This window comes from Typopeltis vanoorti, chromosome 19, assembly GCF_054136105.1.
Source record: "Typopeltis vanoorti isolate ZY-2024b chromosome 19, IOZ_Tvanoo_1.0, whole genome shotgun sequence".
NCBI classification, from domain to species: domain Eukaryota; kingdom Metazoa; phylum Arthropoda; class Arachnida; order Uropygi; family Thelyphonidae; genus Typopeltis; species Typopeltis vanoorti.
In genome coordinates, this window is record NC_143567.1 from 39,175,711 (window position 1) to 39,190,475 (window position 14,765).

Here is a 14,765-nt window from a genome sequence, read left to right on the forward strand (position 1 = left end):
TCTGACACATATATCTTAACTGGCTTTTTTATCTTTTTAATGGTTCCACTTTTTTCCGTCCTGGCCCTCAACATTCGTGCAGGCTTCTTTCCTTTAGCGGTGTCGCATTGTGGAGGACTCCCGGGGCTTTAGGCATATCACACCGACGCTTTCTAGGCAGCCAAAGATGTTCAACGCTCGATGCACATGGCAGATTATCTTACTGGCAAGAAGACATGCTGGTCTGACTTCTCTTCTCCTTTGATACTTCCCGGCTTCTCTCCAGACTTCTAACGGACCTGTGTCCGCGATGCTGGATTGAGACACCATGAGAGGAGACGGCCTTCTTTCTTCGTTTCTGCATACCCTGGAGTTTTTCCTGATCCTTTCTTATACTTCTCCTGCAGTCTCTGGATAAAGGGTTGAGAACCCCTAATATTCCGGCACAAAAAGGGATGTGACCTTCAAAGTTGTTGATTACTTCTGTTTCTCACAGAACACACAAAAACAATCTTATTTACCCAACGCAGGACATCCTTAGATGTTCGCCGCCTTTTGTTGCACTGTCCTTGAGACTTGCATTTGGTTAAGCTCAAACACAATTGAAAGCACTTTACATTGTACAAAAAGGCTTCTAAAAATTGGAACCACATCAAATGCTGGGCTGCTTTCTAAGGCATTGCCCTTGAAATATACAGTTTAACGTTCGCACAGTTTTAACATATACTTGCATGGTTTTTCAATCACAAAATTATTACAACTACAGAGTTAATGTATTCTTTATATACAATATTTGTGACCTCTGTAAAAATTGATGCAATGTTAAGAGAGAAAAAAATTCTACTGCATCGAATTTTACATCCCCTACTTACATGTATGTGTGCAGGGCCAACCCTAGGAATTTTGCTGCTCCATGCAGTAGCATATTTTGCCACCCCTTCCCCCTAAAAAAACTTTTAATGATGTCTTAAAAGCCATGATGTTAAGTTAGGCTTCAACATGTCTGATCATAAATTCTAAATAGTAGCATTAACTAATGAAAATTCATAAGTTAATGAAAAATGACCTGCACTATATTTTTTACAGAAAGAGAGAGATGATTAACCCTTTAATGGTGGAATTTTCTTCTGAAAATGTACATCTGCATGGGTAATTAAAATCAAGCAAAGACAAGTATACTCATCAAACGCAGAGTAAATGCAATTTTGCCACCCCGTGCAAATGCACGTGTTGCACCATTCGGTAGAGCTGGCCCTGCGTGTGTGTGGGGGGGGGGGGGGTTCCAAATCTCATATTTTCCTCCCTGACAATGTTTCAGTGACTGAGACAAGATATTTGAAGAATTAGGTATCGTTATTAATGCTTTCTACTATCTGTGTCACTCCTTCAAGCCTCTAACATGAGTTTCTCATTACTTAAGCCTTAATAAACTGTCTTTAGGATTTCCTTTGACCTGCTTAGTTAATTTCGTGTTATAATCTAATCCTTCTTACCATGTTATTCACTCCTGTTGCTTGTACTTGTTATTCTGTTAGTAAAGTGTTTTTTTGGTAATTTCTTATACCAGAATGTACAACTTCATCTTTCATAATAACTATATATAAACTGCAAACATTTGTTTACAATTTATATAAAGTAGATTCCAGTTAATTGGTCCACCGATTAATTAGAGCAGCCATTTTATTTTGCCAAGTATGGAAGAACAAAAACAAGATGAGAATATAACAATCTGCTTCATTTATTTGGGTCACAATGCCATTTAATTGGTGTAGCCAGTAACTTCTAACTTGAATCATTAAAGGCAGTTAGTTATTATCAGTGGTGGCTCGTGGCTTGAAATTGTGGGGGTGCTACAACTTTTGAAATATACATACAACTGTAAGTACAGTGTATACGTGCTTGGATAAAATATCAAAATTATGGTAAAAATTTAAATTATGTTAAAAAATTTAATTTCTAAAAAAAAATAAACACGAAAAAATATTGTTTATTATCGATAAAATTATACAGTTTGGTATAATTCAAAATTACTTAAAAATAAAATATATTCTTCTTATTTTGTTTCATGAAAAAATATTGTTTATTATCGATAAAATTATACAGTTTAGTATAATTCAAAATTTTTTTGACATTTCATGTTTTTCAGTTTTTTCTTTCATTTTATTTTTATTTACAAAACCATCCTTTGTCCATTTCGTATTACCTCCAAACAACAAACATGGAAAATAAAATAGTGCACTTTTCACTTCACAACCACATAGCCAACTTTTTTTTTATACCACTCTGTATTAAAACTTCTAAGGCTTCTTATCATTGCTTACTCCTGGCTGAGATATCTGAATGTTGGGTAAAGGACGGCCTCTTATTTTAATAGAAACTTTCTCAGCGAGAGTCAACTGTGAAAATTTAAGTTTTTGTAGTTCACTTACAGTCACTACTGTCACAGAACTTATTTCTTGAGTTGCATTTCTGAGGTCATGATTGTCAATAACTCCAATAATGTTCTAAAATAAAAACTATAACAAATGTTATGTCTTTAATTGTAATGTCCAAATATTTAAAGAGATAGAGTAAACACGATAAGCACTGTGAACACTCTACTACTGGTGCAAACTGCATATAAACAACTGTGGAACTGCATGACAGACAGTGCGCATTACGTTAATAGCTCGCATCTCACTATGACGTGCATATGCTTTCGCGTGTAGCAATATGACACTGTGGTAAACACAGTGCTGCTAGCATCCTTTGCCCTCCTAAGTGCTACACGATGGATTTTTATTATTTTTTATACAAAATAAGAGAATTGTATGGGATTGTTGATGATAAAATTAAATATTACAAGCAAATATAAATAAATTAACAAATATATTTATATATTGAGAAAAATTGGGAGTGCTGCAGTTCCGCAGTGCCTATGCACGAGCCGCCTCTGGTTATTATAATATCGTATGGACAATTCCATTAAAGATCAACAGCAACATATGCTGTTGGTCTTTAATGGAAGTGCATAGAAGATTTTTTACTATTCATAATATTTGCATATTATATTTCCACAAATTATTCTCATTTGGTTCACTTTTAAGAAGATGAAAAAATATAATTATAATTTTTTGTATTTGCTTTGTTAGACCACACTCAGATGAAGGTATAAGGATGGCTAAAGATCATCTAGCTCAATTAATGGAAAATGTAGGTATAATTCAATATGATAAAGTACAGGAATCTCCAAGCTAATGCTTGTAGGCTGTATCTTGGTCATCAAAATTTATACCAATTTTACAAGTCAGGAGGATAATAACTAATTAAGTACAACTGCATTTTTGGTAAATTTAAGATAGTAGATAGTAAAGATATAGAATGGTAGGTATTGCAATTTTTTTCTGTTTTCATTGAGGTAGTTTTACAGATTGAAATAAATTTATATCCTGATTACCATTCAGCCTATCAAAAAAAAAAGTTTGGAGACTCCTGGTATAATAAAATTGTTTAGTATAGATTATACTCTCAACAGTATTCAGATATTTAGTCCTTTTGACATTGAAGCTGATCAGTTGAGTCATATCATATGCTTGGGAAAAGCAAATATGAAACTGTGCAGAAAGGCAGAAGAATATTAGAAGCCAGAATGATGCATGGTCTAACTCAGCGTATTTATGGGAAGATCAGGAAAAAAAAAATCCATTTAATGATCATCTTCTGCTGTAGAGCTAATCAGCATTTTGAATAAGCAAAGTAGTTAATATCTAGTAGGAATTACAACTGTAGAACCCAGTCTGGTCTCTGCAAAATAATCTGGACACTTGATTAGGACTTCTGATCAGTGCTCATTCTTTACTTCTCTGTGATATTTTCTTTATTTGGTGCCCACATAGATTTGTATTTTTCTGAGACCCACACACTGATGTGTATGGGAAAAAGAAAGAAGGAATATGTTGATGTGTTTCTTGAATAGTTGAAAGTTGTAATCTTAGGAGAAGATAGATCAAGGGAGGCCATTTGAAAGAACAAAAGTAAATGGAATGAAAGAGGAGCAAGAGAAGTTGGTTTGATAAGTTTTAAGCTGGACAAAAAATGCACATTGCCCAGCAGCTGCACATGTTTTTAGTCTTGGAAGACAGCGAAGGAATTGATGGTTGCTGGTTCAGTAGAACATTGTGCATAAAAATACCTACAGAAGAGACATAAGCAAAAATAGAACATCTGAGATAGAGGGATTGGAGTGAATCTGTGTGTGTGTGCATGTGGGAGAGAGAGAGGGATCATCTGTTAATTGAATTACTCTTTTCTGGATAATATTAAGAATTTTTAAGAGAGGGATGGGAGTTCGCCATCCCATGTGTGAGCAGTATTGTCATGGTTGGGTGGATTTGATATTATACTGTTAACACTATATGCTCAATATACTTTGTAATTTTGGAAGCTAAAGAAGCTTTGGCTGAGATATGTTTGATCTTGAAAAAGGCTAGAGATGTTAATCTAAGAAAAGAAATCTGATCATGTTTGGAGATCTGAGTATGATTTTAGATATTAGTAAGGGGAAGTGAAGTGAGAACTTTCTTGTGAGAAAGAAGACAGGACAAGAGTTGAATGAACAAGGATGGGTTGGTAATTTGGGACTTAACTGATCAAATTGTGTTCTTTATTGGCTGAATACATGAATATATTATGATGGTGCAACAAAATGTGATACCATGTTGGCTGGAGTATTTGTTGCCTTGATATATAAACCCTCTCCCAAATGAAATTAATGTGGAAATGATAGATATTTAAAAAAAAAAAAAGTGTGATACAGGAGTGCACAATTTCTCCTATATTGTTTCATATATATATATATATATATATATATACATAATAGATTATGAAGAAAGTGAATTTGAAATAATTTGCTACACGCTCATTCACTATAAAAACTATCAAAAAATTCTAAGCCAAAGCCTATAAGCACAATGCCAATCAAAAGGAAGTTTACCATATCAAGTTATCTACTATAACAAACTATTCCTGTGGTGTCTGTACACGTTTGCTATAGTGGGGGTCAACTCTATATGGTGATTTGCAAAATAAATAAATAAATAAAAATACAATTTTAATGTCAGATTGAACTATGATAACAGAAGATGTAACTAAAATCAGGAATTGCAAAGATGATAGAAGCAATTCAGAATAATAAATTATTAATGACACCTGGAATAAATAAGAAGACTAAAATAGGAATGATAAAATCATATGAATCTTACCTATCTAATTTTATCTTATGAATTTTACGAAATCAACAATAAAAAGACAAAAAAAAAACTATAAAAATAGATAGCAACATTGAAAACATCAACTGTAACCTGAATGGGAAAATCTATAAAACAAGTAAAACATTTTAACTATTTAGGCACAATTTTTAGTGAAGATGGCAAGTGGAAGCACTAAACTAGCCATATACAAGATAGCTCAAACCAGTTTTAGCTGATGGCTTTGAGAGGTAGGTTAAAAATCAAATGCTTGATCAAAGATGGAGACCACAGATATAAAAGGTCTGGAAACGATTAGGGGATTGAACACATGGTATCAGTGGTAGCATCATATTAAAAATGAGAATATTAAGAAGGAACTTGATATTATTAGTAGACAGATTGTGAGCAGCTAACCTCAGGTAGTATGGTAACTTAAACAGAATGGGAGAGGAAATGTTAGGAAAATAAGTGTTTTTTTGATTCAGTAAGAAGTGCTTCAGAAGACTTAAATATAAGATCTGATAGTACTGAAGTCCTGGCAGATAACAAGATTAATTTGGAGGAAAATTGTCAACAGGAAGTTTGTAATGTATGAAAAGTACCATTACTACCGTCATAATATCCTATACACCCCACCCTGAGGGTACATATCAGGAATTTGATGATAATAAAATATTAAGTATTATTTATTGAATTATGGGTGTGAGACAGGAAATTATACAAAATCTGTAAGTAATAAAATATAGATCTTTGAGATGTGGTGCTTTTGGGGAGCACCGGAGATTTCTTGAAGGACAAAATAAGAGTATTAAGGTTAATAGGAACTGAAAGAATGTTTTTAAAAGAATGTATAACAAGAAAGTGGAAGATGGCAAGACATGCAGTAATAGTTTGTAGGAAAAATGTACCTTCAGATGCCTGGAAGAAAGATTTCTTTTAAGACCAAGAATGGTTTAGAAAGAAGAATTATGTCGCAGATGAAAAGGATGGTGAAAGATTAGATTAAAAAAGATAAATCTGTAGATGAACCTATTAAATGGAACCTATCAAATTTCAAAATGAAAAACTTAGAGTGAAACTTATTTGTTCCTATGATTCCACAGACTGTTCTAGTAGCAGAAAATAATAGTTTTTTTGGGGGGGGGGGGATCATTAAACAAGGCATGACAAGGAGAGGGAGAGCAACCTGATTGTTGCTGGAAACTTAACCAGCAGAGTATAAAATGAATTCCAAATATATAGAAAGGTTTTGAAAAATTAGCAAAAAGGGATATGTAGAAATACTTTGTGTGGAGATGTTATAAATTATCACATCATCAGTTTCAGCTGTTCAGGTTATTTAAAATATCTGTCAGCTGCACCATTTATGTTATATCTAGTAAAGAGATTGTGTAATTACTTAACACCAAGTGTTAAGTAATTACACAAGAGTTCAATCCGATTGGTGCAGTGACCTATAACTATTTCTTTTTGAATCCAGAAATGATTTTGACTTGAGAACAAATAAAAAAAAGATATATGCATTTAAGAAAACTAAAACACTATATACCTTTTAAATAAAATTAAATAAATAACTACAAAACTAATTGGATCCAAGGCCTTCTAAAATAAGTCTACACTTTAGAGCCTCTGCTTATCTTAAAAGAATAAAATCATTCACTCTTTGACTCATTCTGTAACTGGTTTGTTTAACATATACTTAATCATGTCTGCCAGGCTAAATAACATTTTGTTTTCACAACAACAAAATGTTCATCAGTCAGTTTCTTTGTTGGACCCTTTCTGAAAATATAAAATTATCTCTTCACTTCCATGGGATCCTTTTTTTTTTTTATTTATTTTATTTTATTTTTTTTTATCTATCATCAAACTCCTTATTTAGCATACAGTTTTTCAGTCATTCCTCCTGTTTCACAGGAGTATAATTATTCTTACCTCTTGCAGTCCCATATGATGCACAAATTACCCTTTTTTTTAATAAAAAAAAAAGAGAGAGAGAGAAAGGCCAGTTTTTTAATACTATTTCATAAACAACATGTCTAAGTAAAGCTCTTCATATTAAGCTACTTTACAGTTTTAGATTTTACTAATTCTATTGCTTATTCCAATAGAATAATAGATAAATCTGGCATCCTTTAGACAGCAGATAAAACTTTTCATTAGTGTTTCCTTGAATGTTGAATTAGAATGTCTTCTGAAATGTCTTTTATTTACTGATCACTTTTTGACACTCTCAATTCTTCCAGTTTAAAGATTCACAATGCTATGATTCCTTTTTGGAATCTTCTATTAATATTCTCCTGGCTGTCACATTTTTTAAAAACTTCCTAAAAATTTTCTGGTCTCCTTTCTCAAACTTTCATTCTGTCTTGTCATGTTTTCTTCATTTACCAGGTTCTGAATGCTCTTTCTCTCAGCTGTCAACCATCCATTAATCTCCTCGATGAGCATACACACTTCATGTAAATGGCAAGCGAGAAGTTAGGTAGTAATGGCTGATATGTTGTCTTCATTAGCATAAAGAGAAGTTCATCACAAAGAACAAAAGTTAAAATTGTTAATATCTCAACATTTAACAATCATGAATTACAATAAAGATGATTGAAATTATTACAACTCAGAATCTAGTAAGTATATCAGATGCATTACATTTCATTTTAACATTAATAATATCAAAAATAGGCACATCACAAGTGCCAATCATATGTGTTACAAAACCAAAACTAATAATATACTAACATGGAGAAACAACTATAAAAAGATTCACAATTGTAAATTATGATTATTTTTACACAGAGAACACACACCAAAAAAAGTTCCACCAGCAATAACTGTTGTTGATAGTTATATCTTTAGAATGGTCCAAGATATCAGTTGTCAACAGTTATAGTTATGATGTCTTGGACCATTCTGAAAACATCACTATCAACAATAATGATATCTTCAGAATAGTACAAGATACAAGAGTTTATAAGATGTGAACATCACCTGGTGTTGTGCTGGATAAAAATAAATATCCAATTAAAAAAAAAAGTATGCTAAAGTTTTGAATAAAATTCTAGTCAAATAGACTGAAATGGGCTAATATTATTGTGAGAATTGAATGAGTTTGAAAATAAGAACCAAACTGTAGTGACTGAGTTGCAAATCAGAAAAAAGCAACAACATTGATTGTGCAAGGGAAGCATATGGTAAAATTGTCTGCAAGGATAGAAAAATCAGAACTCTGTGTTGATGCAGGAAGTTAATAAAAAATTCCTGGCTAATAAGTTAGCATATGCTCTTAGAGAATATAGGGAAAATCCAGGCAAGCTAAGTTATATGTAAATGTAGTTAAAACTGTTTAACTGACTAGTTGTCTTCTGTCTAATATTGTACACATAAAACGTGCTTTTTCTTCATTTGTTCTCCCCTCGTTTTCTTCATGTGAGTGTGGATAAATTTTCACGTGCACTTCCTTCAATGTGCTTTCAGCTTGATATTTGCAACAGACATTTATTTTGGACAAGTGCAGTGCAATTTATAAACATTAAATTTTTATTGAGGTTTTTACCTAGATATTTATTATGTTTTTATTTTGTTTACAGCTTCAGCAACTTAGTCTGTCAATGTATCCTTTTATTCTTTGATCCCATAAAATTTGAAAGCAGTGAACTTTTGCTATAGCATATTAATTCAAATTACCGAAAAGTCCTGGCTAGATTTTCATAGCATTTGTGCTATGCTAAAGGAAAGTCACTATCATAAATTATTCCTTTGACTCCTACAAGTTCTGCTATAGTGACAATTGACTGTGACATTATATATATAGAAGTAATCATAGTAATAAAGAAATTATCAGTGATTAAGATTATGTGAAAAAACATCCATTGCTATTTATATAGTCAGTAAAGTAAAAATATATCCTATATGTAAATTAAATTTGATGAATTATGAGGATTCTGTTTCTCTAAAGGGTAAAATTAATAGCTGACATTCAATATTCTATGTTTAGTACAATTACTATATTCATATAACACAAATTTTGTAAGGATATGCTTACATCTTTCCACATCAATGAGTGTAATGAACATGATTTTGTTTTATATTTCCTGGAGGATACACCTTCCTACTGACTGCTCAATCTTTCATGCACTACTTATTTTTCCATTAACCTATTCATTGTTGATTTATATGAAGTTGCCCTCTGCCTAAAGTAAATCTCATGCAGAGCATTTTCCAGCTGTAAAGTATCAGTATCAAAATAATGTCCCTATACATAATTAATTTTCAATTTGATAAAAATGTTTTTAAAATTTCAATTTTTTAAAATTTTCATAAGTATTTTTACAATAAAAGTAGTTTGACTATTCAAATTTTTTAAATAAATATTTTTAATTGTAATGATTGATTACGTTCAACTTTATAGTCCCACCAACAAAAGATTTTTGTAAACCTGTAGTGCACTTGTACCATGGGTGGGCAAAGGATTTTTTCTGTTTTTATTTTGAAGAGAAGCAGACAAGTATTGTCATGTTCCCTAACCTTAAAAATGTGTTCATTCATTACTACATTAATGCAAAGCAGTGCATTCTTGTGGTTTTGCTATCGCTAAGCTGCTGTATTTCAGTATTTCACATTTTCTGTCTGTAGATTTGGTCTGGCAGTCTGATTCAGCAGTAATTATCATTATATATGAATTTAAGCTGTTTATACAGAAATTTTTAATTTGAGATGAGAGATCAAGTGATTGTCAATTTGAAATTTGTATACTTTTAAGTCATTATTAATTTTCTTAACATCAAAAATGGTGTTTGCATCCATAGCACTAGGCAGTGTGAAGAAATGCCATTCTGAGTTTGATTCTGGTCACCAATTAGAGAAAATTTTTCTAAGTCTTTTTTCAGTTATTCTCAAGTTAAGTCTTGGGATCTCTGGCATGGGCAAGCTGGTTTTTCTCCTGGAAACTAAGGTTTTATGTCCCATGAACTCCAGGCATTAATATATTGTTATTTTAATAGCTAATATAGCCTACCTTCGTTTAGGAGTGCTCCTTTTTTTACAATGTCGTTGGCTCTTTACCCAAAATTCTAGGGCATTACTGAAGTGTTATAAAACTAATATAAGCGCCTCCATAGCACAATTTGGAGAACGACAGTAGTTGTGCCCTTCGATTAGAAAAGGCCTAAGTTCGATTCTCGTCATGATGGGAGGAATCTTTATATGGACGGTTTCAATCGAAGGTGAGTTAGCCGATCTCATACGGAGGTAGCAGGGTTTTTTTCTCCTGGAAACTCAGGTTTTTCATCCCACATACAGACAAATCGGCCCTTCAGAACACATGCAATTTACAGATAAGGGTCAAAGCTGTATAACTGAGAGGAGACCTCCACATAGCCTTTAAAGGAATGCGGAGAACCGACCAGGGCTTCTGACCTAATGTCCAATCCTCACCTTCTAGTGGTGCACCCTGTTGGGTATCTACTTTGATACTGAACAAACGAGGATGGGCTAGCAATTTGGGATTTAGCTGACCAAATTGTATTCTTATTGGTTAAACCAAAATAAAAAATGATGGTACAACATGACAAAATTTCATGCCGGCTGGGGCGTTGCCTGGTTAAACAAGACCCCCGTTGTTTTCGCCAGGGAACCAGGGCGAACAGCGAAAAGTCAGCTACTGGAACAAATCTGAAAACAAACCCCAACTCAACATCACCAGAGTTAAAGATCAGTACTATCAATGTAAGAAGCCTGAATGGCAAAGAAATGGAGCTAGCTGAGGAATTAGATAAGTACCAGATCGACATAATAGGGGTGACTGAAACAAAAAAGACAAAAACTGGTTAGATCTTTCTGAGCAATAAATACAAAATGTTATATTCAGGCAATGACAATCAAGGAAAAGAAGGAGTAGCCATAGTATTCAACACAAAATACGAGGCTAATCTTCTTGAATGGCAGTCAGTCTCAAGTAGAGTAATGTGGGCAAATATGAGAATGGGGAACTGGACAATGAGACTTATTTGTGCCTATGGTCCCACAGAAGGTTCTACTAAGGTAGAAGTGGAGGAATTTTTTGAGGCTTTAGAAAAAGCAACTGACACAATGAAAAAGGAAAAGTTGGTTCTTGTTGGTGATCTAAATAGCAGAGTAGGAAATGATTGTGAGACATACAAAAATATTTTGGGAAAATTTGGAGAAAAGAGCAAAGCTAATAATAATGGCAAATATCTGTTGGATTTCTGCTCAGGACATGGGCTGGTTATTACTAACACCATGTTCCAACATAAAAATGTGCACAAATTCACATGGAGAGAAGAGGCTAGGAATAAGAAAAGTCTCATTGACTATGTTATTGTTGATAGTGATGTTTTCTCCCTGGTGCAGGACACCAGAGTGTACAGAGGATTTGAAATTGGAAGTGATCACTATTTAGTCATGAGCAGGATAAAATTGAATTTCATATTGAAAAGAATAACATGTAAGAAAGTTTTAAAGCGAATAAAAGTTGAGCAGCTCTCAGATGTGAACTGTAGAATAAAATACAGAAAGATTATTGAAAAGAAAATGAAAGAGTTTGAGAACGGGAATCAAACCTTGGCGATTCAGTGGCAAACTCTGAAGAAAACATTGATTGATTCTGCCAGAGAGGTGTGTAGTGAGGTTGTGTGCAAGGATAAAAAAAATCAGAACTCCCTAGTGGACACAGGAAGTTAAAGAGGCAGTGAAGGAAAAGAAGAAAGCATATCAAAAGTTCCTGGCAAATAAGTCAGCTTTTACTCTTACAGAATACAGAGACAAATGTAAGAAAGCTAAACAGTGTGTAAAACTAGCTAAACAAAAGTCATGGGAGGACTTTGGCAAGAATATAGAAAATAAATATCAAGAAGGTGGCAAAATATTCTGGAGGTTGTTGAAGAAGCTTAGGAATGAAGAAAAGAGTGCTGTAAAAGGAATTAGAGATGATAAAGGTGACATGAAAACAGGAGAAAAAGATATCCTTGAAGTATGGAGTAATTACTTTGAAAAACTGCTAAATGAAACAAGTAGTGATGACAGCACAGTGATAAAAAACACTGACCAGGCATGCAGTCAGGAATTCATATCCATACTTGAAGTAGAAAAAGCCATCAAAGGCTTGAAATGTGGAAAGGCAGCAGGAGTAGATGATATTCGACCAGAAATGCTGAAGTATGGTGGTATAAGAGTCTTACAGTGGCTGCACTGTATAGTTCAGAAAGCCTGGACAGAGAGACGAATTCCCGATGATTGGAGTAGAGCTCTCATAGTACCCATATATAAAAAGGGAAATAAAACTGAATGTGAGAATTACAGAGGTATTTCCCTACTGAGTGTTCCTGGCAAGATCTATGCAAGTATACTTGAGAAACGATTGAGAAGAATTGTGGAAGAAAAGCTTGGTGAAGAACAAGCTGGATTCAGGCCAAATAGAGGCTGTCAGGATCAGATCTTCACTTTACGACAAATAGTCGAGAAAGCATGGGAATATAACAAAGATCTGTATTTAAGTTTTGTCGATTTGGAAAAGGCATATGACAAGGTGCCAAGAGAGAAGCTATTCAATACGCTGCAGTTATATGGTGTCAATGGGGCATTATATCAAGCAATACTTAGTCTTTATTTGAGTTGTAAGTCAGCAGTTAGAATTGACGGAAGTACAGGAAGATGGTTTAATGTTAAATCTGGTGTGAGACAAGGATGTACATTATCCCCTTTGTTATTCATTATCTATATGGATCACATTATGAAGGAATGTGGTGTTAAACCTGATATCAAAATTGGAGATGTTAATGTCAGCTCTTTGCTTTATGCAGATGATGTTATACTTCTAAATAAATCCGCTACAAGTCTGCAAGATTCTCTGACTAAATTGGATAGCTGTTGTAATAGATATGGTGTGAAGGTCAGCAATAAAAAGACAAAGACAATGAAAATAGGCAGAATCATTGAAAATGTCAACTGTGTTGTGAATGGAGAACCTGTGGAACAAGTAAAACATTTCAGGCTACTTAGGCACGATTTTTACTGAAGATGGTAAATTAAATATAGAAATAGACAACAGAATCAGCAAAGCTGGTATGGTGGGAAGTCAATTGAATAAATTCATATGGAATAAGAAAGAAATTAGTCGGAACACTAAATTAGCTGTATACAAGACAGTGTTCAAACCAGTTTTAACTTATGGATCTGAGAGCTGGGTCAGAAGTAAAACACTTGACCAAAGACTAGAGACCGCATATATGAGAGTCCTGAGAAAGATTAGAGGCGTGAACAGATGGCATCAATGGCAATATCATATTAAAAATGAGGATATTAGGAAAGAACTTGACATTGTCAGCATCCAGGAATGCGTTAGCAGAGCTAATCTCAGGTGGTATGGTCACTTAAATAGAATGGGAGAGGAAAGATTAGCAAAACAAGTGTTCTCTGCCAGGTTGGCAGGAAAATGACCCAGAGGAAGACCAAGATATAGGTGGATTGATACGGTACAAAGTGCCTTAGACGATAGAAATATAAGATCTGATAATGTTGGAGTCTTGACAAGTAACAGACTGATTTGGAGGAAAATTGTAGATAGGAAGTTAGTAATGATGTAATTTTTTCATGTAGTACTGTCATATCCTGTACACCCCTTGAGGGTACATGGCAGTAATTTGATGATGATAATGAAAAATTCTAGCTGTGGTGGTAGTGGTTGTGGGCAGTAGATGGCGTTGATGTAGGTGATTGGTAGTAGAGGTTGTGTGTAGTAATCGAGACAGAGAGTTGTACAGTAGGTGTCTTCCCACAATGATTCTTCAAACTCCTTGGAGGTGTCACGAATAATGATAATATATGAAGAATAAAAAATAGGAGAAATTTTGGACATACCTTTTTTGGATGTTGTTTTCTGTATCCTTAATCCAGCAATGTGCCTTCATTCTGTTAAAGGAAGGGATTTTTTTTGTGGGGGAATTATTTGAAAAAAACCTTGATTTTTTAATATATGTGTAAATATTATTATTATTAAGGTGGATAGAGAGTGTTTTGGGAGGGGAATGAGAGAAGGATCTGAAAAGAGGATTTTTGAAGGGGGGAGAAGAGGAGGGATTTAATGGAAAAAGTTAAGGGTGGGAGTTACGGGATGTGAGCCGTTTCAGCAACCGTCATTCTTTTGGATTTGTGGGAGAAGTGGATGCTATGTCACGTCGGTTAGGTGTTTCTGTCTTTGGTGTACTTGTGTTGTCTCCTATTGGTTGGAGTCATCGCCTAATTTTTATGTTGTGGAGCTTCCTACTCTCAGAGATTATGTAGGGTTGGTGGATGTTTATTGAGTTTTCTTCACATTTTATGGCTATTGTTTCCGATATTCTAAGCATTGTTTTATTGTCTTGTATGTCTAATATTATGGTCTTGTTGATTTGCAGGGTATGTTTTGTTCAAGGGCGTGGACTGCTATCTCAGTTTTTCCTGTACTTTGTATCCTGTTTTTCTTTTGGTTATTGCGTTTTTTATTGTTTAAATGTTCTGGAATAGGGATGTTGCAGTCACGGAAGATGGTAGAACCTGTGTTGG

General features: G+C 33.9%; 1 protein-coding gene across 1 annotated transcript in view; it reads left to right on the top strand.

Moving 5' to 3' along the window:
- Positions 1 to 14,765, top strand: part of LOC150096012 (uncharacterized) — a 70,820-nt gene that overhangs the window by 43,740 nt on the left and 12,315 nt on the right. The window contains exons 4-5 of the mRNA XM_090409422.1: positions 3,111 to 3,171; positions 8,795 to 8,817. Of these exons, the coding sequence (XP_090265548.1) occupies positions 3,111 to 3,171; positions 8,795 to 8,817 (84 nt within the window). The remainder of the gene's footprint in view (positions 1 to 3,110; positions 3,172 to 8,794; positions 8,818 to 14,765) is intronic.